Source organism: Spea bombifrons, chromosome 2 (assembly GCF_027358695.1).
Source record: "Spea bombifrons isolate aSpeBom1 chromosome 2, aSpeBom1.2.pri, whole genome shotgun sequence".
Lineage (NCBI taxonomy): Eukaryota > Metazoa > Chordata > Amphibia > Anura > Pelobatidae > Spea > Spea bombifrons.
In genome coordinates, this window is record NC_071088.1 from 110916980 (window position 1) to 110942993 (window position 26014).

General features: G+C 38.8%; 2 protein-coding genes across 2 annotated transcripts in view; both read right to left on the bottom strand.

The window, feature by feature from the left end:
- MCRS1 (microspherule protein 1) overlaps positions 1-26014 on the bottom strand; it is a 224560-nt gene that overhangs the window by 19696 nt on the left and 178850 nt on the right. The window lies entirely within an intron of this gene.
- Positions 4285-23076, bottom strand: C1QL4 (complement C1q like 4). The gene is made up of 2 exons (XM_053455596.1): positions 22109-23076; positions 4285-5135 (listed from the first exon to the last, which is right to left on the bottom strand). Exons 1-2 carry the CDS (start codon positions 22664-22666, stop codon positions 4956-4958), a joined length of 738 nt encoding a protein of 245 aa, XP_053311571.1. The 5' UTR covers positions 22667-23076; the 3' UTR covers positions 4285-4955.

Consider the following 26014-nt stretch of genomic DNA (forward strand, 5'->3'; position numbering starts at 1 on the left):
TCTCGGTTCATTTTGGCCCATTGCTTTTGGTTCCCTGCCCATTCGATTCAGCCGTAAATTCAAGGGCATTTTTAATTTGGGAAATAAATTTCTTGCCTGGTGCCCACATTTACTCTTACTCACTCACACTCTCATTCATTCTCTCACGCTCTCTAAATCTTTCCCTACCCGACCACTTCCCCTTCCACATCTTCATCTTCTACGTTTTACCTTCTCCCTTCTCTTCTCTCTTGTATCTTTAATCTGCTATCTTTGTCCACATCTCCACTGACATAACCCAAAATGTCGGGACTTCTGGTGACATCCTTTTCCCCGTCCGCCAATCGGAGAGGATGTCACTGACAGCACCACAATTTTTCCCTAAAATTCTGTAAATTTGCAATTTATACGAATCTGAATGGACAAATATACTTTATACCAATCCTATCACATATAGTATCACGGAAAGGATTGATTGGTCTGAGGAATAATTATTGGACTAAAATGTTGTTTACATAAACATATACATTTTAGCATCTAAGCATGCCTTTGTAGTGCCACTGATTTGCTGCCTAAAATCAGCAGACCCCACCCTCCAGCACTGGAGTTACAGTATCTCTCCATGGAATATAGATAGGGGGTGGGGAAAGGGGGCAAGATTCCTGCAGAATCACCTATGCATTTGCAAGGGCCCATGCTGCTATCTTTTGCCTTAATCTTATGTATATATTGTATGGAATATCCCATAAAAGAGTATCCTCTTAACTAGCTGCTTTCAACTTACATTCATATGTGTGGCTTCACTCCTCATATCAAAGCAAATACGTTGTTTTATGGTCCGCCTGCAGGAGTACACGAATGTCTCTGCAATGTCCTGTGTAGCTGGATGGTAGAGAATGAAATATGCACCCACACACGCACACACACAGATTAGTGATCTTGGTTGCTCACAGCTTACAATAACATACATACACTCACTCTAATACACACTCTCCCTCTACCAAGTTCCATTGACCCTAGGCTCACCCCTGACACTCCATACACCACCATCATACACTGACACACTCACACAAACACCAAATACTAACACACTCATGCTAACACCATACACTACCGTACACATGCTCTAACACCATATGTTAACACACGGTAACACACTAATGCCATATAGTTACACATGCATGCTAACATCATTTACACATAAACACTTGTTCTCACTCTACTTATGAAATATTTAGGTTGATACACATATATATATATATATATATATATATATATACATATTGCAAAATATTGAAAATTAAAATTAATATGGATAAAGTCTTTTTATGACAACTGACTGAATGAGTTAAGCACTGGAAATCAAGGAGCAAAACATCCAGCCCTAAGGGAACAGCGCAGACAATGTCTTTGTTTAGTGGCAGATACTAGAGCGATAGTAACAATGAGAAGCTGCCGCACTAATCCTCAAACGCTCTGATCTCAGTTGCTCTGTCCTGTATTGATCCGCTGGGCTTTATGGAGGATGCAGCGTGTGGTGAAAATATTACAGATGATTAAAGAGTGCTGACTTGTAAATAATTCAACCCATTCTCTGCTGGAGGACAAAACAATACCTTGTAATGTTGAGCATACTACAGCTCACACACAGTGGAGAGTTTCTTCTGCTCTTCAAAGGTTCATTTGTAGATTTAGATTTCTGAAAGTACATTATGAAGTCATTACATTCCTAAACCAAGCCAGGAGTAGCCACATGGCAAAGACAGCAATCTGAGCCTTTGGGTTTGTGAAATGGTACATCATGTCACACATGTGATTGCAGGCATACTATGCAAAAATGCTTGACCAATGGTGAAAATACGACAGTTTTTTTATGCCAACTAGGCCTTTGTAACAAAACATCTCCTGTCAATGCAGTGGTATCTTATTGTTTATACCTAAAGTGACAGATTGCTGCAATGTTTACCAGACCGTGATTACTCCACTGGACATATGATCCACGAAACGCCATTCAACAGGAAAAAATGTGTTTAAGAAGCTTCTCTATGTGCTGCTTTGACTCAGAAATTACAATAATCTAATTATTTTTAATTAAAGAGATACATGCTTGTAGTACAACATATTTTTTATTTATGTAGAGGTACCAGACAAACACCCCACTACTTAGTCTTGTACCTGGAACACAGGGATAGATAAAATCCAGGATATTTCATTGGATATTCTGTAATAATCCATTACATATATTCTGTTCATATGCCTCTTACTGAAGACAATTAATTACTAATTATTGTTTTGTACATTTGACTGAGAAGATCTGGTGTAGCTGCAAGCCCTTCGTGACGTGCAACTACCCACGTCCTTGTTGTGCCATTGTGTGACAGTTGAGAGTCAGTTATCATTTGAGAGACAGCTAAAATACAAGCTGGGACAGACTAGATCATAACATCTGGTGAGTTTGTGCCTCCAATGGACACAAGGGTGGATCGAAGCTCTTTGAAGAATTTGCAGTTTATCATTCTATTATCCCCAGCATATGGCTTGACAGAGCAGGTTTGGAGACTCCTTTAATGAAAGCCATGTTCCCATGTTGCTCACTGAAATAGGCAGCCATGCTCCCTTCATACTGAGAATTGTAGTCATACAACATCAAGATGTATATTGTCTAGAAATGGACCCTGAGTTAAAGGCGCCTACTTATCTAAACTGGCGATTTTGAATATGGGGCAAGAGAAAAATAATGAAGGGCACAGCTAGGCCTGCCAACCTGCATGATGCACTGAATTCTAGACCTATGTATGACAAACAAAGTCAATTCAGACCAAATTTTCTGTTTTATTTTTGCTGCGTTTGTTTTCAGGCAGCAAAAATGTTGTTTCACGATCATTCAGTTCAAAGGAGGACTTCCCTGTCACCTTCTAGATGTGCCTTTCACTTATAGCAGCAGCAGCAGCATCATCATCTCAAGGTTCAGGAAAAGATCAAGACTCAATTTCTCATTACAGGACCATCAGCGGCCCTACACCAATGGATAAACACATCCAAAAGCATACTATGGGACTGCATTTCTCCCAAGATTGATGAAATGTCTCACAAAAAGGTGATAAAGCAGCAGCAGTAGGAGGGCACTGGACAGGCACATCCATCCCCACAGTACAGGACTGAATCCCCCCAAAAGTAGCAAAACAGTACACTGAAGTGTATAAAATTACAATGTCAAACTCTGATACAGAGACTCAGTATTATGGTCTGTATGTGTATTTTATTAGCAGTTGTACAAAACACTCCAATAGTTTACATTGCACATCAAAAACATGAGGCAGAGAAGTGGAGGCTTAAACCCAGCAGCATGCACAGGATTGGGGCAATAAGATCAGGGCCAGGTTTGTTTATTTGCACACTGAAGGCACACATAACCCTCTTTCACTCGCAAAGGGAATAGAACACAAGCCAGATGCTGAAATCTGTGCAAAATGTACCAGATGTCAAATGTTGCGTGCAATGGAATATGTTACACAGGCCCTTTGCACAAACATTTTTGTGCAGGGCGCACTGAGACATGGCATAAACTTGCTGACCTCTGCTATTCTGTTGTCTGGACATGGTGAGCATAAGTTGGGTAACATGCAGCACATTTAAACCTGTTCCCCTCACTGGTTAAAGGAATGGATTGCTGCGGAACAACAGGCTTTGCACTGAAGTTAATCTAGCCAGTTCCACAAATGAACCCCAATATTGGGTATGGTAAGGCAGAGGTAGACAGTTATGCGCATCTCTGGGTGTCGGTCTTTTTTTCCCCAAATTCAGGGTCTCACTACTGTGATTATATCTAAGACACCAAACTGATGCTTTTGCTACCATTATGTTATGATTAATATCCCTGTATGAATTCAGGTAACTCAAGTCAATGTATCTCTAAGTAATGACAAGTCAAGGTTTCCATGAGGACCAGTATTAGAGGCGTTTGGTTAAAGCCTTTGGCGAGTCACCACATAGACTTTCACCATGGGCTAAGAAAGGGTCAATAATATTTCAAGAGGTCTCAGGTTCAGCTCATTTAGGAAGTTCCCATGGATATAAGACTACACTTGCTATAGGCATCCGTCAGCCATGCAATTGCAGTTAAACAACACCTGCAGGTCTGCTTTTAGTTTGACTAGATAATAATGTGACCTTCAATTGAATTTTACCACGATTGTCAGATAGAGACCACTATACAGCCTTGTATAATACTATGTGGTGGCAGATTTTATGAAAGACAACAGAACTGAAGGTCTGAAGAGGGGAATTAACACACTTTATTTCTAGTTTTTATGCAGAAGACTCCAACAGCTCTGACCACAGAAAATGAGGTACATTAACCCTCTCAAATATGTTATGGAATCATTCATGTCCTGAGTTCCATTTTGCATAAACATATTAAATAACCAGGGATGCACACAAATTAGCATGGAGATGGCAGCTGAAACAGTATTTTCTGACACATTGTGTTAGCACACACATACATACAATAAATTACACATACACATATAGATGGATCAACAAGGTTTTAAAACGTTTTTGCCCCTGGTACAGCCCCTAGCTTCTATCTTCTGCCAAGACATCAAAATGTTATAACACAAGAGTCCATGATCTTCCAAATGAAACAGCTGGTAACCAGCAAACATAAGCAGCTTCTGCAGATCAGAGCTAACCAGAGAGACGCCAGATCTTTGCCCCCTATTCTCAAAGAGTCCAATTTAGCTCAGTCATATACGGAAGAAGAGTGAGCTCTTTTAACCTCTTGTTTGCTAGATGTGTTGTTGTGCATAATAAGTAAGCTTTTCTAGCACAGAAGGGGTTAACAAAATATGTCCTGCAAGTTTCCAGTGAGGAAAGGGTAACATGGAGTAACACAATCTGTCTTGCAGGAAAGGGGTAACTGGAGCAATGCTCTGCAAGTCTCTGGTATGGAAAAAGTATTTGTACTTGCTGGCAGCTCAGTCAGGGTAGATGATGAAACCAGAGAAGGTACTGTATTTGTTGGTGTTGCCGCCATGTACTTTGCCCCCATCCAGTTTCACATATACTTCGTCCCCCACATCAAGGTGCAGGATGACACTGTTGCTAGCATAGTCATAGTTCTGGTCCGCGTCCTGGGCAATGGCGCTTGCTCGAACCTATATAGGAGACATTGAAGATGTATACATTTTGTCAAAAAAGTAATCTGATGTATTTATAGTTTGTTACATTTACCATGTCTAAACCAGCAATAAAGTAATGAAAATATGTTTAGTTTTTGAAGCACAGGAAATCCTATGGTTGGGGTAAAAAAATCAGAAGTCATTAACGTCACAAAAGGTTATCGAGAATGCTTTAAACTGGTGCATGTTGATGCAAGGTATAAAAAGCAGCATGGAATTTTATTTTGAGTGAGTGGTCCTCCAGCTTGCCCAAGTGCTCCAGAAGTGAGCTCTAATGCGGGGCTAATAATCTCTTTTTTCTGAAAGTTTAAAGACAGAGTTGGTGCACATATAAACCAAATATCATCAAAATACCGAAACAAATTTGTTAACCCGGGCATTTGCAGGAGAGTTGAGCATTCCTCTTGACTATGCATTATGAAGGACTGACCCCAGTTAACTTTTGCACCAGGAAGGGTTTAGCCCCCCCCCACAATTCCTAATTAATTTGTGGCGGTTTGTCACACAAGGTTGTCAATAATTCATTGAGATGGGTGAAGGTTAAGACTTGACTTGGCCCTTTCTCCTCACATCTATCTGTGTTTCTGGACAAAGTTTACCAGTTTTCCAACTTTTCCAAAGGTTTTTTTGCTCATTTTGTGAGGTATCTCAACTGATTTTATTGTATTATAATAAACTGAACCAAACCAAGCAGATACTCACATGTTAAAACAAGCACTGTGTGGATAACAGTCAATCAATTGATCCTCTATCTATTTGAGACATGTGCAATAAATCCATGGCATGTGGCAGACATTTTTAATGTGAAAAGATTTCACTAAACCCAGCCAACCACCTTCGGTGCTGTTGGGGGCTTCAAGCACCCTGTGTAACGGTTTCAGTGCAGAGCTGACTGGCCGCACCATGCAGGATCCGAATATGGCATCCAGTTCATGTATCACTCTGCAATTTGTCCTCATGCCAGGTCTCCCCCTCCCTCCTTGTAAACTGAATTAATCCTGGCTAACAAGTCTAGATACTGTAATTTTTAGTAGCATGTGGTGTCAGATCAGGGCAAACCGAATTGGTGAGGCAGACACTAGCAGAGAGATATGATGTCATAACCCTGGAGCACTTAGTCATCAGCGGTGCAAACATCAAGGAAACATAAGGTTAAAAAGTACTGTTCCACAGTCATTTTCTCCCCCAACTCTCCCAGATTTTATATTATAATGCACTACTATAGTATACATCTTAAATTAACATATTTCCTTTTTTTCGTACCCTGTTTTACTGTATTTTCTCACTGAAAGCATTTCAGAGGGGCCTTTTAATCCTGTCTTTCTTAACTGCCTACCCATCTCTGACATCACAGAAAGGGTGTTACCTTTAAGGTCTTGTTTCAAGGGACCTCAGTCCCATCACACAAAACACGGTACACCTATCACACACATGACTCCCATCACACCTCACAACACACAGAACACTTTAGCACATATGACGGCCATCTACATCATAGTTTCACCATGCTGAAAGTGTATGGTCCTGACCCTGAACTACGTAGTCCTAAACAACTCCCCAACGCTGTATATCTCTACCCCTATAAAAATACACCCCTAACTGCCCCTTCATCCTTCTCATGACCTGTGTCTCTCTTCTACCTTCATTACCTCTTTCCACTCCCGCATCCAGGATTTTATCTGTGCTGCACTCCTTCTCTTGAATTCCTCTTCTCGTTCTATCAGACTTTCTTCCTCGAACACGACCTTTAAAAGCTACCTCAAAACCCACTTTTTTGAGAAGCATACAACCTTTTTTTCTAACACCAACTCATCCCCATCCAAACAGTCCTCTACTACTATTTTGCTTTCCTCTTACCCACAACTAGATTGTAAGCGCGCAAGAGCGGGGCCCTCGTCTCCTTTTGTACCAAGTTGCTATTGTTGCAATTTTCATTTATTTTACTGACTCTTTTGTAACAGAGCTACATAATCTGCTGGCCATATATAATGTAATGTAGATTCAAATTTTAAATACATAGAATTCCATTGCCAGATAGGGGACAAGTATCAATAATTATTAGAAAAATAAACAAAACTAGTGAAAACAACAGGGCAATCGAGATGTATGCATTGAGTAATATTTTGGAGAAAATCAATTTTTTTTCATTGCAGGTCTGAGTGGCCCTTCTTTCTCCTTTCTATTTATTTATTGATTTTATGATAGTATAACATACACAGAATGTGCAATAAAGAAATAATTTTGTTTGACAGAGAAAAATATCTGTACCTGGGAATTCAAAGTATTTGTCCCCAACTCTCGGGGGTTTTTTCCTATCTATGAGTTTTGGTTTGAATGAGGCAACTTGCAGGATGTACATTCTGGAGCATATATTCCATGTTGATTTCGTAATAACTAAGCTTCCTAATTTGAATTCCTATTATCCGTTCCTAAATACAGGGGAGATAATTCAGCTAAATAAGCTCCTATATGGTCATTTGACTAGAACCATTTAATTGCTCTAGTTGGATGCCATTTTTTGTATTTTCCTACTTTTTGTCTTATTTTTTTTTTTTGCAGTCTGTTGGTAAACTACTGAATGGTTTAATATACATATGGTTTTTATTGCATTCAGTCATCAGGTTTAGCTTCTACTGCTAAGAACTTTGTTGCTTGGACTGGTGCATCCATTCTGTTCCCCCTTGGATCCTGTGTTTGACCTTCTGCATTTCTAGACCCTGTTTAGTCATTTTGTCTTCTCCTCTTTCCAGTTGACTGTCTAGCTATATCCTTGGCAATTGATAGAGAATTTGACCAATACCAATGAAGTAAAAGGTGTGGTGTTATATTATATACCCTTCATTTGTCATCACATCCTGTTTCATCACTTCCTTTAGTGAACTGTGGGAGGGAAGGATTCTAAGAACGCCCACCTTAACCTATTTCCTTTGGGGACAAGACAAGTTACCACAAAAGGTAGTGAAGCCTCCCTTCCTGAATGAGGATGCTCCCTATAGATACTGACAGTGAGCTATTTGTATTGAGCTTGACAGACTATGTAAAAAGAATAAGTATTCCAAATATTATAAATTATAAATATAAGAATAAGTGCCAAATATGTTTTGGTCACCATACTTTTGAAGTAGAGAAGTTTATTTCACCATTCGGGACAACAATGGAAGGTGTCAATTATTTTACATTTCACTGATTCACATTATAATTTTGGGAGATAGACAATCTATTATCTAGCTAATCTTCCAGCACAGGTCACTGGAATGGAAATGTTATTGAAAAGCAGATATGTAATAAAAAGGGATTTTGCCAACACAGTTCACGTAAAAAATATAATATTTACCTTCAGCTTTTTTGTTTGACAGGTTCACAAATTTGGTACAAATGATACTGAGATATAATGGATTACAAGCTAGGTCTCTTCTTCAGGCATATTGTTAATTCTGCTATTCCATCAATTGTATCAAAACAACCACATCTAAAATTAAATTTACTATCAGACTGAGACCCCAAGCAAGAATTGTTAGGACCACCATATTGATTAGTGTCCTAAATGATATCCATTCTTCTCTCCCCACCCTTCCCGAACCAATCAACAACAATCAACAACCTAACCTCCTGTTCCCTGGATTTGCAGACTTATTTCTTCCTATTGTCAAGATGGTTGCTGGTACATCTGTAAAATGACTTTGTAATATACATGGTTTATTTGAAACATTTAGTCTTTAAACACCATCACATATGTTTATTTAGTGTAGTGGACTTACACTTAAGCATGCAGTTACTGTTTTCTCTTAGTGGGTCAGAACATTTTAAAGACTGAACACAAATATAGATAAGATATATGCACTAACACTAGCTATGTCTAACAGTTTGGTTGCCCCATCAACAAATTAGCTAGATTTGTTTAAAGTGATCTTCCAGTGGTGAATGTAGCTGTCCCCAATGCCTGAAGTCATTTGATTTTAAATGTGCAACAATCCTTTTCTCTCACAGTGTCTCCATTAATATCCCCAGTACAGATGACAGATTCACAGGTCTGTAATTAACAGACTTCTGTTTACTGTGGTATTTATGAAGCAGCACATCATGTGCAATCTCCCAATTATCTTGAACAACTCCTGTCAACACTGGTTGGTTAAAACTGTCAGTTATTGGTGACACTGGGAAACATCTATTGCTCTTTTTACTGTTTGGATAAAACCATCTGATCTTCTTGCAAAATTTGAGGAACAAGACCTCAACCGCTTTTTTTTATTTTAAATTCATCCTTACCTCCAAAAGACAAACATGAAAGAGAATAGATGAATTCAACATTGCACACTTGTCCACTTCTATTGTTTGCTGCCCTTAAGCTTAACATGCCTCATTCTATTACACAGATGTAATTGATCTATACACTTTTGTCCTGGCATCCATTCTGTCTTCCCATTCCTTATAGCTATGACCTGTCAACTTGTGTAATTCTGGTTATATAAAGCTTGTTGTCATAGTCTCCCAGTTTGGAGAAAATAAAAGATTCCTTATGATCTGTCCTACTACCTAACTGCTCACTTCTGAGTTTGGTCTGATTGGCAGAACTGTGTCTTGAGCTCTTGGACTCCAGGGTAGGGTTCCTGCAGCACCTGGAGCAGCTGCCACCCGGACCAGACTGGTGACACCTAAGTGACATAGGAGGGGCCAGCTGCCATTATTGCGCCATGGAAGTTGCTTTCCACAAAATTTTGGAGTGTTTCAGTGGGACTTTTTGCCGATTGATCCAGTAGAGCATTTGTGAGGTCAGGCACTGATGTTGGAAGAGAAGGCCTAGCTCTCAAACTCCATTCCCTGAGGTGTTTAGTGGGGTTGAGGTCAGGGCTCTGTGTGGGCCAGTCAAGTTCTTCCACACCAAACTCAATCAACCATGTCTTTATGGATCCTTTAACATACTATACATATTTTTACTTTCTAACTTTTCATACTTGCTACCTCTTTTTATTTCCATGTAGTGCTATTATTTTATTAAATAGATAAACTATTATATTGTTACAATATCATTATTATTTAGCCTGCCATTTCTGCCATACTCAAAGTATGTACAAATTGAATCCCACTATAAGGTGCTGCAGAATATGATAATAAATAATAATTGCATACATTATTCTGTGTAAGAATATGTCAAGGATTCTCAGTATTTGCTTACCATGTAGGTTGAGATAGCTGTGTTAGTCCACTAGTGTAAATTTAAAATAAAGAAATGACAAGGACAAGCTTTCAAGAGTATAAACCTCTCTTTGTCAAGTCACAATTGCTACAGGACCATGTTCAATAAGGTAGATTTAACTTTTCTCCAATTTCTACATATATCTATATATATATATATATATATACATATATATATATATATATATATATATATATATATATATATTCCTTATACCTACTAAATATTTCCAGTATAATCTAAAAGAAACCAATGTAATATATTTATAAGCCTTGATATGTACACCAATGACATATGCCATCTTCAGTTGCATTGGTATATTCTGGCCTAGAACGATTAGGCCTAGGACAGCAGTTCCAAGTGGGAGGCAGGGCAATACAGACCAGTTGGGGAGATCAGAGATCTCTCTTGTAACTGGCCCATTTACAATATGGGGCACTGAGCCTTGGTGGCACAGCTTCCACGGTGAACTCACCTTACTCTGCATGTCCTTAATATGCAGCATGCAAGGATAAGACATGATATCCAAGTTACTCCTATCTTGGGTTGAAGCTTGCCTTCATCAGAGGCTTACAATCAGGGCAGTGCCAATGAAATAGGGACAACCTTAGTGTATAAACTCTGCTCAGCACACAACTACAAAGTACTGATTTCATAGTGGTTTCATTACAAATTACCTTCCTACTGACACTTTGTATCTGCCAGTCCAAAGCCCCTTACCTCGTATCCCTACAATAACAGTGCATGAGGTCCCCAGGTCATAGGGGCCACCAAGGTTTCTTGTTGCAAAAAATGTCCATCTTAATTATATATTTTATAACACTTGTAAAATATTGGTTCAAAATTGGATTTATTTGGCCATTACCATAACTACACATAAGGGACAACTGCACACTGCAATGACTTATTCCAAGTCATTTAGATCCCAAACAGGAAGCATACATGGAGAGGATGCCCTGACAACACACGCTTCTAGGATCCCGCATTTTGTGTTACTCCAGCCATCTTTTTTTTCCAATTACAGTATTTCAGTCAAACGATGAGGTCAGGGTGGTTGGGACATGTGACGTCAAAACTCTAGGATCTGGTACTAAGGTGTCTTGATATCTTGCTATCTGGTTTAAAACAAAACAGAAACCACAGATTGTACCAGATGGAGGTCTTACAATGTCATCCAGCTGCCATCATGCAGGAGTGGTAGTTTGTCTCAGCTTCCCTGCAGTCCTAGCCATAACAGGTGAATAACGGATGAATGATGCAGTAGGAGAACAGTCAGATAATAAAACTTCCAAGGGTGGCATTGAGTACCTTAATATACTACCTCAAAAAGTATGGCTGTTACTGTAACATTTAAATATATGCTTTTATAATTTGTATGTTTTATATTGATTTGTCACCAAGATGACCATGAACAATTCAATAGAAAAGTAAAGAATTAATACACAGGGGTTCTCTGCTGCTTTCAGTGCCACGCCATACTAAGCAGGGTATGTACAGATGCTGTATTAACTCCTTGCTGGTCTTGAATGGGTAGAAGGCAGTCTATTGTATGTCCTTGAATAGATTGGTTCATACCGATGTTGCTGATAGTGGTAACATTATCACATTTAAACTGCAAAAACAGACAATTTACTCCACATTTGGTAGAGTAAACCAAATTACAGAGTATTGATCAGGAAATTAAAGCCCTGCTGTTCCATCCTAATAACTATTAGTTCTATTTCTTAAAGCACCAACATAATCGGGCATTTGAAGTGGAAGGACAAATACATGAGTGGTAGTTTATATGATGAGCAGGTCGCATTATGTATTAATATCTCATAAATTGCTGTAATGTGAAAATTGTCAATAACACTTTAGGAAAATGAATGTGGATATCCTGTCCTTAGATGGTATTATGTGCTAGTGATAACGAAAATATATAAAAAGCTAAGTTTTCGGTAATTTGCTGTCATTGTTGGACTATAAATCCAAGCACTCTCAAAATCAAATGGACTCTTGCTGCCCAAGCCAACTATAGAAATGGGGGCATAGTACACGTGCAGGGCCGGCCTTAGGGGTGTGCGACCTGTGCGACCTGCACAGGGCGCCATGGTAGCAGGGGCGCCTGCCCGAGACTTAACTTAAAATATCATTTTTTTTTTGTTTTTGTTTTTTCATGTTAAATAAAGTTTAAAAAAAAACAAAAAAAAACCTGATGCTTTAATCTAAGTCCCGGGCAGGGGCGCCGAGCGGTTGCTCGTGAAGTTCTCAGCAACTGCTCGGCGCCCCTTACTCTCCGTGACTCCGTCGCGGTGCCGGCATCTCATGTTGAGCGGCGGACTATTCCGGCGCTCAACATGAAATGCCGGCACCGCGGCAGAGCGAGAAGACAGATGCCTCCCGCTCTCACCGCAGGACTCCGGCAACAAGGTAAGGGGGGGGGTGTAGTTTGAAGGGGCAGAGGGGGGGTAGTTTGAAGGGGCAGAGGGGGGGTAGTTTGAAGGGGCAGAGGGGGGTAGCCTGAAGGGGCAGAGGGGGGTAGTTTGAAGGGGCAGAGGGGGGGTAGTTTGAAGGGGCAGAGAGGGGGGTAGTGAGGGGGGGCGCCAGAGGAGTAGTCCGCACAGGGCGCCACAACGCCTAAGGCCGGCTCTGTACACGTGAATGTATTAGCAAACAAATCAGTGTATGCAGAAAATGTAGCAATACACAAAAAAATCTACAAATATGTATATGGAGTATATATATATTCTTTGTCCGTTGTGTCAATATTTTAAAAAAAACCTTTGTATAACTAACAAATTACATACAAAGTAGCTAGAGATATATCCTGTATCTGGCATTATAAATACAATGTAAGTTACATTGCCACTTTGGGGCAAGAAGGCAAAGGAAAACCCACTATACCTACCCCCTGCATGCATTGCTCCCTAACCAAGAACATATAACGGATTTGCATATTAAAGTAGCTGTATTAACAAAGCAACATAGAATTTGAGAGTAGGTAAGAACGATTCGGCCCATCTAGTCTGCAATCCTATCAGTCTTTGGTCTCATTTTAGACTAAAGATAACCATATGCCTACCCTATGAAAGTCCCTTCACTGCATTAGCCCCTACCATTTTTTAGGAGGCTGTTCCACTTATCTACCATCTTCTCAGAAAAGTAAAAAAAAAAAAAAACATTTTTTATCTGTTCAGGGATTAGAGAAAATCAGTTATTTCTGCATTCTGTGGTTAATGCAATTTTATTTTCACGTCACGTCACTTGGTAACCAGTTGAAAATCCAGGCAATTGCCTACGTAATAAGGAGCTAAATATTCCTGTTTTTTCTTGACATGCTCTTAACTTTATCAACTACTCCAGCCCTACATAAAATGCTGCCAAAGGGCTTGCTGTCTTTGCAATTCTTAATTATCAGCCACAGAGCTCATAATCAGCGATATCATTAATTTTAATAAGCTTACAAGTTAATAATTATCATTCAGTTCAGAAATGATTTTAAGTGGGTACCATAGTAATGATATGGAGTTGTTGGTGAGGTCAGGTGAAGCACTATATTTCGCTTTATTAACTATACATAATGAAGGATCTACTTAAATCTACTTAGTTTTTAGATCGCTTTATTGTACAATCAGGCTGTGGTATCTTGAGAAGCAGAACTATCATGGATTTGGTCTGATTTCAACATTATGACATCCCTACCAAATAGTTTTACATCCGTATAAAGTATCAGCATATTTTTTGTGCCGAGAAGCTCTGGTGATACTTATTCCTGGCCAGCTGCCTTATTATAAAAAAAAGTGGATTTTCAAAATCTTGCCTGAATCATATGATTTTCTAGGCAGCGCTGAAGGTTTTAATATGCACAGACTGATGCTTCACAAATCTCCCTTTCTGAGACTATCCCAAGGGATGAGCCCACATATCAACCCCTGACCCAGTCTACACATGCACATTTAATGCACATAAAAGATGATGTCTCCCAACACCGACCCCGCTACTATCTTCTCCCTTCCATGGGCACTAAAGGGTGGGTTGCTCTGGAAACCAGACGACTGGGACCTTTATGGTGTATGCCCTGCCAGATGGTCAGGTGAGAGTGTGTTCAGCCTGCACTGTGTCTAAGTGACAGCCGCACCTCTACAGCCCAATTCCCACAATGAGCTCTCTGTCTGCCTTTACCCATCACCTCCTGTTACCTCCATTTATTATGAAACAAAGCCATTTCTCTCCTGTGGAAAGTGTAACCTTTTTCCTGCACAGGGTCATCTACAGTCTGCATTTCTTTTTGTGATTAGAATATAAAAGTTAATTTCTGCTATAGAATCAACAGAGCCAGACTGTAAAAGCTGTTCTAGCCATTCAATACACACCAGCTCAGGGGTGATATAATATACAGCTGATATGATATGGGGAATGAAACCAGGCTGTGGTAATGATGGTGGTGGCAAGACTTCTTCTACTATTGCATCACTCTCTGGCCACCCTCACCATGCACGTAGGTTTGGAGCGTGTATATTGGCAAGGCGATGACCAATTGAAAGCTCACAGTCTAGCTTGTTATATACCATATTTCCCCATGTATAAGACCCTCCCATGTATAAGACGCACGTTAATTTTTGGGCCCCAAATTGGAAAAAAATATATTATCATAAAATTCATTCTCATCATCCTCATCACTCCCATCCATTAACTCCCCCCATCAACCATAACTTGCCCTAAATTAACCCTAAAGGCCCCATTAACCATAACTGCCCCAAAATTAACCCTAAACACCCCATTAACCATAACTGCTCCTAAATTAACCCCCACCTCCCCTAACTTCCAGCAGCCCAAATATTATTTTTATACTTACTGTTAGATGAGTTGCTCTCTGAGCAGTGTGGAAGCTATAAGGAAAGGGGCGGGCCATTCGACAGTGAGTCAGAAAGGGGAGGGGTCAATCGTAAGTGTGACTGCAGGTACTGGGAGGGACTGGGAAGTAGTAACTGCAATCTACAATCTACAACCACTGTTTAAGACGCACCCAGTTTTATACCCCCAAAGTGCATCTTATACATGGGGAAATACGGTAGTAAGCAAATCAATTATCAAGGGCAGGTGCTGCTTAGGGCCCTTATTTATCTGTGAATCATCATTAGTGGATTGACAGGTAAATGTGCAAGAATGGCATAGAAGCAGCATCACATTACTTTTCTATAATGATAGTTAACATAATTGTATTGCATGTGCATTGTATAATTAAATTAATCTCTTGTGTACGAGACATGCCCTCTAAATGTCTTGGCTTAGGTTGTCTAAAAACATAGAACGACCTCTGCTAGCAACTACTCAATATAGATATGAGAAAGCAATAACCTTTACTTTAGTTAGGGCTGTAGAGTAACCATTTAGGGAATGTTTAGCTTTTTGGAATGCTCGTTATATTGTTCTATATTACCGGCACCGGTGCGGGGAACTCTGACAGCCGGGGAGGGTCGTCTTATAATCGAGCAAATACGGTAATATAGAACAATATAGGCCCCCTGCAGCTGCGGGGGATCTGGATCTTAGTCGTCTCATAGTCAGACCTATTTGAGGTCTGATTATAAGATGACCCCGATTATAAGACGAGGGGTATTTTTCAGAGCATTTGCTCTGAAAAAAAACTTGTCTTATAATCGAGCAAATACGGTAGTAGCACAAAGTGTAATTTGTTCCATTTACTGGCATCCAGGCATGGGGCAGGATCAGTTCAGTGCCAATATATTAGAGAAATTATTATTATTATTTATTGTTTTATATACCGTCATCAAATTCCGTAGCACTGTACAATGGGTAGACAGGACATAACAAGTAGTATGTAACATAACAAATTGACTAACAGAGACAACAGGTGAGGAGGGCCCTGCTCAAACAAGAGATCATATTCTACTTTTCTGCTTTAACATTTTGAGCAAAAGATGGAGAGGTTCTTCAGATGCAGAGAGTCTTACCTAAATTATGATTATTGTTTATAGATTTATGAAGGGACATTAAATTCTGCAGCATTCTACTGCTTATCCTGCTTATCCGTTGAACAGAACTGTGGAATATGAACCCGCTATACAAATCAATAAATAATAATATTAATAGTGTGAGAATAGTTGCAGCTCCAAAGTCGGCTGATCTTGCTGGACTTCTTATGCTATATATTAATCACTCATAGGGTAATGTTCATTTGCTGGACATTGTCTGAGACTCCAAATCCATGGGACTTGTGGTTTGTCTAAGTGAGGCACTGGCTCACTTTTTCAGAATTGTTAAGCAATTGATCAACAAGAATCAGAATAATTTGTATTTGACGAAGAATGAAAAAGCTGGAATGACTAAAGGTAGGAAAATAGGATAAATAATTAAAGACTAGATGATAAAAGTAGACGGTATATAATTGGAGAATAGGATAAATATTTAAAGCCTGGATGATAAACATGGAGGTAAATAACTAGAGAATGGGAAAAACAGAGCAGATAGAGATAAACCTATGAAGATGAGTGTGATGTTAACTAGGAGAACATCAACATGTTCTGACATCAATTGTTTGTTCTATATGTAATAATGTTAGATTGCATATATGTGTATAGAAATGATTTTGTACAGTATAAATGTTGTGGTACACACACCAACCTCCTTCTTGTCTGGTTGCGTCCCTGCCTTGGAGCACAGACTCATTGTTCCTCACCTTGTCACATCCTTCTGACAGGGATATAAAAGATTGGAAGGCAGAATGCCAGCACCTAACCCATCTGTATCTCACCTACTAATAATGCTGTGCTGATTTCATATGACGAGAAAGCTGTTAGCGTTCCCCAAAACATAAACATTTAAAATGCCTAAAGCTAGACATTGGATTTAAAACAGCCAAGCAGAGAGAAGCATTCTGAGCTCTAACATTACCCAGCAGGTCAAATCATATCATGCACATATTCTAAACAATGTCTGTCGAGTATACCCCAGGGTTTGCTGAAACATTTCACTGGTCCAGAAAATTAGCAGCCTGTTACAAAAACAGATATTTACAATCTGGGTACACATACCTGGAATTTTAAAAATACGAACCCATTAATATTGCTAATGCCCCAAAAATCCTATGGTGTAATTTGACAATTGTGGTAAGCAAATTATCTTAATTAAGCACAATTTGGGTTTGAGGACAATATAAAGGTTTTCAAATGTTAAGATAGTTATGTATACTTGAGACAGCTGTGTTTCTCATGATCAGTAAGAAAATATTTAAAGGATATTAGGTTGTAGACCTAAAGGGCAAAAAAATAAAAATATTGATTACATATCATATATTTCACGATGCAATACAAGATCCATCGTTTATTATCTTGGGCAACAAGGCAAACAATAAAGCCTCCACTGGTGATACAAAATAGTTCAATTTTACACAAGAACATATACACTACCATTCAAAACTTTAGGGTCAGTTAGAAATGTCCTTGTTTTTGAATGAAAACCACATTTTGCCCATTAAAATAACTGCTTTTGGCAATAATGTGGTTTAAAACATAATCTCTTTGTAGTTTAGGTTTGTTTTGTTGTTTGTGAATATAATACATTGTAGAATGATTTTGTTTGCTGCACCAAATATACTGTTTATTATTTTGTAGCATTGATGGAGGCAGTAGTAGATGTTGATGGCAAAACGGCGTGTCATTTGTGTTTTTTATGACGTAAGTTGCCACAAGACACCGTCAAAAAAATATAAAGTGTTAGACGTGTATGTAATATTATTGTTTGAATGTTTGCTCTGGCAGTTTAATGTATATAAATGCGCAATGGATGCACACACCTTTGAAGGACCCACTTCAGTTCTCATAAAAGGCACGTCTAACATTTAAGGCATATAATAGTAATAGTGAAATTGGTTTAAAAAAAAAAAAATTCTGAGTTTTCAGGACACTGTTTTTATGCATATGTGCCAAAAATGTCAATAAATCTTGTAATTCATTATTTTGAATAGACACAACAGACATTTTTTTAAAGTCATTTTTTAAAATCTATTACTCGAGGGGCAGTGCAGCCCCCTAGGGCCACTGATTTTGTGAAGTCACAGGGCAATAAAGAATGTTTTTTGTGACACAGGCTGAAAACGTAATTGGTTAATTACTTGTTAATTAGAGAAATTTTAAAACCCTGGCAGGTCAGTGGCCCTTGAGGACATGTTTGGACAGCACCATATTGACATATAATTACTGGGTGATTCAAAGCGGAATTCAATAACTCTCTGTGATCTTCTTTTGGATAGGTATTTAATTAACCTCTTCCCTTAATGATGGCCCTGTGGGGATGTGTCTGGTTTTACCGCTGACAGGGTGAACATATATTATATTCCAATACATTGAAACTACACCCGCAGCCCATAAAAAAATATTCACCACTATTAGGGAAGCATCTCTTTTCTTTGTTCTCAATCTCTTTCTATTTTTCCAGCCTCTCTGTCTCTTTGTCTCCACTGATAAAGAATAATAAATAGATGCACTGATAAATAATTAAATAAGGATAAAGGATGGCTCGCAACACCCATACAAATTTAGAAAATAAAAATGATATTTTTTAAGAAATGTTAATTTAATGATTGGTTTGTTTAGGTGAAGAAGACAAACCACCTAGATTTTCATTAACACGTTTAATGCTTAGTGGTTAAACCCACTCATCTGGAATCAAAGTGTTAACGGAACATGAAAAGATACATTTTAAGATGTAGATTCAGTTTATTTGTATATATATATATATATATATATATATATATATATATATACACACTCTTATATCTGGTTAGTACACCATCATATGTACATCATATATGTAATGGTCTAATGATAACGGTGTACTTTTATTACACATTAATGTGATTATTTAATCAGAGTTAGGTCTACAAACACTAGCAAAGAAAGAGCACATGTGAAATGTCCTTCTTTTGTCACTAATGCCCCTTTTCTGCCTTGATAAACGATCCCTTGGCTTTTGCCTTCTACTTCTCTACCTGCAGAGCTGACCTCTTTGGAAGCAGCAGTGGGGTTAACCCTTTCACTGCTGGCTCAACATTAGTTGTTAACCCAGTGTTCTGCACACTTCCAGTTATTACACCTGCAGCTGAAGTGGGCAAACAGAAGAGAAAGGGAGAGAGAGAAAAGAAAGGAAAGAAAGAGAGAGAAAGAAAGAAAGAAAGAAAGGAAAGAAAGAAAGAAAGAAAGAAAGAAAGAAAGAAAGAAAGAAAGAAAGAAAGAAAGAAAGAAAGAAAAAGAAAGAAATTTCCACGGAAAGGATGTAGATCGCTGCTCCTTCCCCAATATAGAACATTCACCCATCTACAGGGTAAAAAGTGCTGGCTGTTCCTTGGCTCAGGAGTGGACTGCAAGCTTACTTAATGCAAACCCCGCATGCCACATGTACACCGGGGGGGGTGGGGGGGGGTGGAATACGCTGAGTATATATATGCTGATGAGATACCTTAAACAAATAAGAGACGAATGATAATGAGCAACCAGGGATAGACAGCAGCTGTTACCTCCCCTTCCCCAAAGGATCGCACCGCTAATTCCAAAAAGCAAATGAACAGGATTCGAGTAAACTGAGCACTTCTTCATGCCACGCACAGCATTACCCCTGTACACGATCCCACACAACAAAACTGCGTGTACCCCTTTACACGATCCCACACAACAAAACTGCGTGTACCCCTTTACACGATTCCACACAACAAAACTGCGTGTACCCCTTTACACGATTCCACACAACAAAACTGCGTGTACCCCTTTACACGATCCCACACAACAAAACTGCGTGTACCCCTTTACACGATCCCACACAACAAAACTGCGTGTACCCCTTTACACGATCCCACACAACACAAAACTGCGTGTACCCCTTTACACGGTCCCACACAACACAAAACTGCGTGTACCCCTTTACACGGTCCCACACAAAACAACGTGTACCCCTTTACAAGATCCCACACAACACAAAACAACGTGTACCCCTTTACACGATCCCACACAACACAAAACTGCGTGTACCCCTTTACACGATCCCACACAACACAAAACAACGTGTACCCCTTTACACGATCCCACAAAACAGCGAGAACAGAAGAGAAATAGACAGGAAATCTTATTGTATAAAGGACATATAATAATGGACATATAAAAAAAATAAATACATAAATATATAAATATAAATATATATATATATATATTTATGTACTTTGTTTTTTTATATATATATATACACACAAAGTTTTTGTGTATCTCATGAGAGGTCTGTGATCCCAGCTGGTAGACACGGGTCACTATGTGAAGTCACTTTACCAGAACCAGCTGGAAGTCGTATCCATGCGGGAATACTCCTGCATTCGTTTATCCGCTAGGGTTCAAACACATGGAGAGCGCTGCGCATAGTATTTGTAGTTGTCTCGTTTTACACTCATTATTAATATAATCTTTTCATTGTATTTTTAAGTCTGGCGACACAATCGAAATATTTTCTAACGAATCTAATTAGGTTTGTGTGATTACCTAAATGTTTTGAGTGGGAGAAAAAAAAAATATACAATCTTGGAATGTCTTTTAGCAAACAGATCACTCAAGGTTTCTGGTAAGCTTTGTAGGGTTCGATTAAGAAATCGAATTATTGTTATTTGGTGACAAGATTGACTATATATATATATATATATATATATCATTTAGAATATATCTATATATATAGTACATATGATATTTAGAAAAAATATATAAATATAATATTTTAAAAAACAAATATATATATATATATATATATATATATATATATAGGTACCTGTGTGTGTATATATATATATATATATATATATATATATATATATATATATATATATATACACACACTTGGAATATACACTGTTAAACACACAGGTGTTTTGCCGTAAACCCCTATAAGATCCGTAATTTGCAGCCATCTAGGTGGCATAACACTGTAATTAATACGTTACTTATTGAGTACCCAGGTAATATGTGCCCAGTTAAATCGGATAAAATAATGTACCGTACTTATTATTAGGTCTTTGTCATGAAAGCACCCATCTTACCACCTGTGGATCAGAGTTCCCTTAGATCAGACTTAAGATCTTTCATTGCCAAGCAAATCCTGCACTGCCCATCTATGATATGTAGCTGTGGCCTTTAGAAACCGGTGCGGTTGGAAATTAATTATACATTTAGTGCAGGTACCTGTGATATTTTTAAGAGAAAATAGCCGATTGTAAAAAGATCTAATGTTTTAGATTCCAGATTCCTTTAATATCACTCTTTACTTTACACGTATTTTCGGTCCAATGGTATTGGAAGAATTATCCAAAGTCTGGGGTAGATATTTGCTGTGTGTGTATAGGCTAAGGCTGTTATCCAAATAAATGGCAATCGCTCATTAGCCATGGTGGCAAGAGTTAAAAATATATCACTATGTAACAAACAATTTAAAGATGTATTGGTGGCACAATGCATTTAGCCAAACTAGCTTGATAATTGTCCAAGTGTGACACATGGGGCATCATTTGAGAGGCATAGGTTAAGAGATAGAGCGCTTTAATTTAGATCCAAATAACTGCATTACATACACTTCTCTATGAAATGGAGTTAAGAATTAACAAGGTATTCATTTGTATTGCAATGCTGGTTTGTATATAGATATATATATATATGTGTGTGTGTGTGTGTGTGTGTGTGTAGATTTAGATGTAAGACGTTCTAAAAGGTGACAACAGGTGTCTTACCTGGGAGTTCTTCATTAAGTCTGCCCACATACTTGTCCCGTCCCCACCTCTCATCAACACGTGGTAAGCGAAGAAGTAGATTCCCGGCAAGGGGCAGGTGAATTTACCCGTGGAGGGTTCATAGTAGTTCCCCACATTGGTAACAACATCATCAAATCGCAATACCTCGTAACCCTCGTGCGGTTTCCTCAGCCCAGCGTAGAACGCGATCTTAGGACTGTAGTAGGATGACACGTATCCACCTGGTCCCGGGCCCGGTGGTCCAGGGGGGCCAGGTCGTCCTGGTTCACCAGGAGGTCCTCTGGGTCCTTGAGGCCCAGGAGGTCCTGGAAGACCTCTTATTCCTGACTTTCCTTTTCTGGTCTGGTCGCCCTTGCCGCTCTGCAGGTGAGGAGGTGGAGGCGATATTAAGGAGAGCTCCTGGCTGGACTCTGCTCCTTGTGTCTGAGGAGTATAGGGATCACACACCATCCTACAGCTTCCCAGCATCTCATAGTGGGTGCTTGTCTTTGAACTGCTTACCAGCAAAGGAATAGCTATCAGCAATATCAGCACCATGGCCACCCCTATAGCCGCACCAATCACCCTCTTCCTGCGGCTCAGCCTGGACGCTGCCAGGGCTAGAAAGTCTTCTTCACTTTTGGAAGTAATGATGAAAACTTCTTCAGGACCAGTAAGGAGAGAAAATACCACACGGGTCTCCTTCACCAATGGTATAGGGCGGATTCAAGCTTTTTGGAGAGTCCCACCTGTTGATGACCACCTAACAGGCAATCAGAGCCTTTAGCGTGAATCCTTCTACAGTGATCCTAAAGTTGAGCACAAGGTAGGAAGGGTAGAAAGGAGATTTCTTGTGTCCTCCTTCTGCAGTGTAGAATACTGATGAATAGCTCCAGGGCTCCTTTCTTCATGCCACTTCATATGGACATGATCCGTACAGCACCTCCTAGCTCCTGCGAAACTCTGCTCAGATGCAAGCGATAAGGGAGGTCTGGGAAGGCAAAGATGTGTGAACTGTCTTTAAGAAAATCAGAGCGACCTCTGGTGCCACTAGGAGGAGGAGAAGAAGCTGCGAGCCGAGTTGCCTACAGGCACTGTGTCTGATCCCATCCTATTCTCTGCTAAACCGTCTCTCTATTAATTTACATGAGAAAAAGCCAGATTGGCATAGACAAGGGTACCTTTCAGGGCAAGTAGGAGGAGGGACTGTATAATCTTCATCCAATGTTACACAGCACAGTTACTGGATGCTAACACATAATGCTACAGATTTGATGAAACCTTGCAGTAACGGGCAATTTGATGCTTCCATATGAAATTATATAAAATGTATTTCATAACCTAATTCCACGGCTGCTTACCGTACACCTATATTGAGCAGATCTGCAACAACCTTTAAGACTGTGTTTTATATGCTGGGTTTGTATCATCCCAATGCAATTAAGTACTTTCTCTGTGTCTACTTGTCTAGTTCTCTGTAGAGATTGATTAGGAACTGACAAATCCAGCAGGAACCACCTAGGGGTTCAGCAAAAGATCATAAACCCTATATCATTGCAGTCCAATCAGCAATTCATCAATTAAAATTAGATGTGTCTTCCAGGACTTCATGCTACAGGTCAAAGGTCATTTTCCAGTCACCTCCAGAAAGCTCCTGCCTGTATGTCCATTCCAGACTGAAGCACCTCTTTCTCACCCAAATTAATAGATTTGGTTTCTGTAGAGTCTGGTACATATATATATATATATATATATATGTGTTTATTTTGTTACCTGAATCAGATTATTGCAAAACATCACATTGTTTTGTTTTTGTTGGCTGGAACAACACATGCACTAAAAAAGTGATGTGAGATATGTGGGCTATTTGAAGGTTTTTATTTTAAATATCACAACCCCCTAATATAAAAAAAATGCACAATACCAGGTCAGCTGGGATAATGATATCATAAACACTAGGCTGGTAATTCATAATTACAGTCTTTAACAGAGGACCAGCTTGAGAGAGCCCTCTCCTTAGCTGAAAAGCTTTAGAGGTCTCCTAAGACCTGGGGGTCACCCTGCACCACAGGGACTGTCATCGCCTGTGTCCAGCTTCTATGTTACTTAACAATGTAAGAGGTAAAGTGTGCTTTAATACACAAGCATCATGGTTTATCCCACCCCAAAAGTCTTAAAACCATATGTACATTAGCAATACCTTTTTATGCAATGCCATTGTTGTTTATAATAACTAACCATTTAAAATGTTGCTTTGGTTAGATCTGCGGTACTATGTAGAAGATCAAGTTATTGTACAGGTGTAACACACTATGTAACAAAGATACATTTATCTTTGCATGTACCATATCCCATACAGTAGTGATTAGTAATTAGTAGTTCATCCACATTTCATGTGCTGGATGCTGCATATGGCAAACAGTAATGACATGTGGGGAGAAGCTTCAAAGGTGAGAACCTGAGGATGAGACAGGTGGAAAATGTACTAGGGTTAAGGGAAACATTGACCTTGTATGTACCATAGAACCCGCAAAGCATTACAGGAGATCATTCATCTAAACTGTATATTCTTCAGTTACATAATTGTATGTAATTATGTTTATATTATATAGTATTATATTATAATATATATATATATAATATATAATAGAAAAATGTATGTGTATACCATTGGAGTCAGCCACTTTTACTTATTTGGTGTTTGCTTGATTTACCCCCCATTAAGCTGATAGCCTTTGTAAGGTCGGGGGAATTAAAAAAAAGAGGGTATTCGAACAGTAACTTAATTCGATCTACTAGTTTTGCCACCATTTCTCACAGGTCTCCTCTTTCCTGGAATTAAAAAAAAATCCCAAAAATCTTAAACAATTTACTTTATTGCATTCCAAAAGGCTCACAGCACAGGTATAGGCAGAATTTATTTTTTTTTTTATGCTGAAAGCTATAAAGGCGAGGGTTCATCTGTAGTAGCATGAAAGGTCTCTACATTCACAGCCAACATGTAAATTTAAATACATACCAAAAGAAAGTAAATATAGTGATTTATATTTTTGATGTATACATAAACCATCCTTCCAAAATAATAAAATATTGAACTATTTGTCTTAGATTTGTGACTCCCAAAGCTCTGAAGATGGAGGCTGAATCACCCAGCAAACACTATCAAGCTCAGACTAAATAGTGAAGCACAATGAAGTGTGGCCAACTCAGTCAAAGTGATGTAAAAACAAATAGCCAAAGACATATAAAATTCCTTCCTTAACAATATAGCATATGTGTGATGTTTAAAAAAATTAATTTAATATGAGCTGAAGTATTAATTTACATAATTACTGAGAATTATACAAAGGGAGGATGAGACTTTCATTGAATAAGACTTCAAAGTTTTTTTTTTCTTTTGATGTTCTGTTATTAAACAGTGGTGATTATTATTATTATTAACAATAATAATTATTATTTATTGTTTTATATAGCATTATCATATTCTGCAGAGCTGATTATTTATCCAACTCTGCCTGCACTATAAGTAGTGACACATCAGCAGAGGAAGATATGTGGCGCAGAGGACAAGTTCAGCATTGTCACCCAATGATTAAGCCGCCTAGAACACATTTGAGAGACGATGCACAGTATCCACTATCCAGGCCTGTCTAATACACATGTATGAAAAGGGAATCCAACAGAAACTCTATTAAAGGAGCGCAGAAAGGGACCAGTTATCATGTAATGCTGCTATGTAAAATTCTTATTACTCTACAACCCCTGGTGGCTGTATGAAGAACTGCAGAGCATTAAGGCAGTTGCTCAAAATACTGAAATCGAAGCAGCCCAGTGGGGCATTTGTTTTGTCTGTCTACCTTTCTGCTTCTTGCCTGTGGCTTTCTAAGTTAGCTGTTTTCTATATCT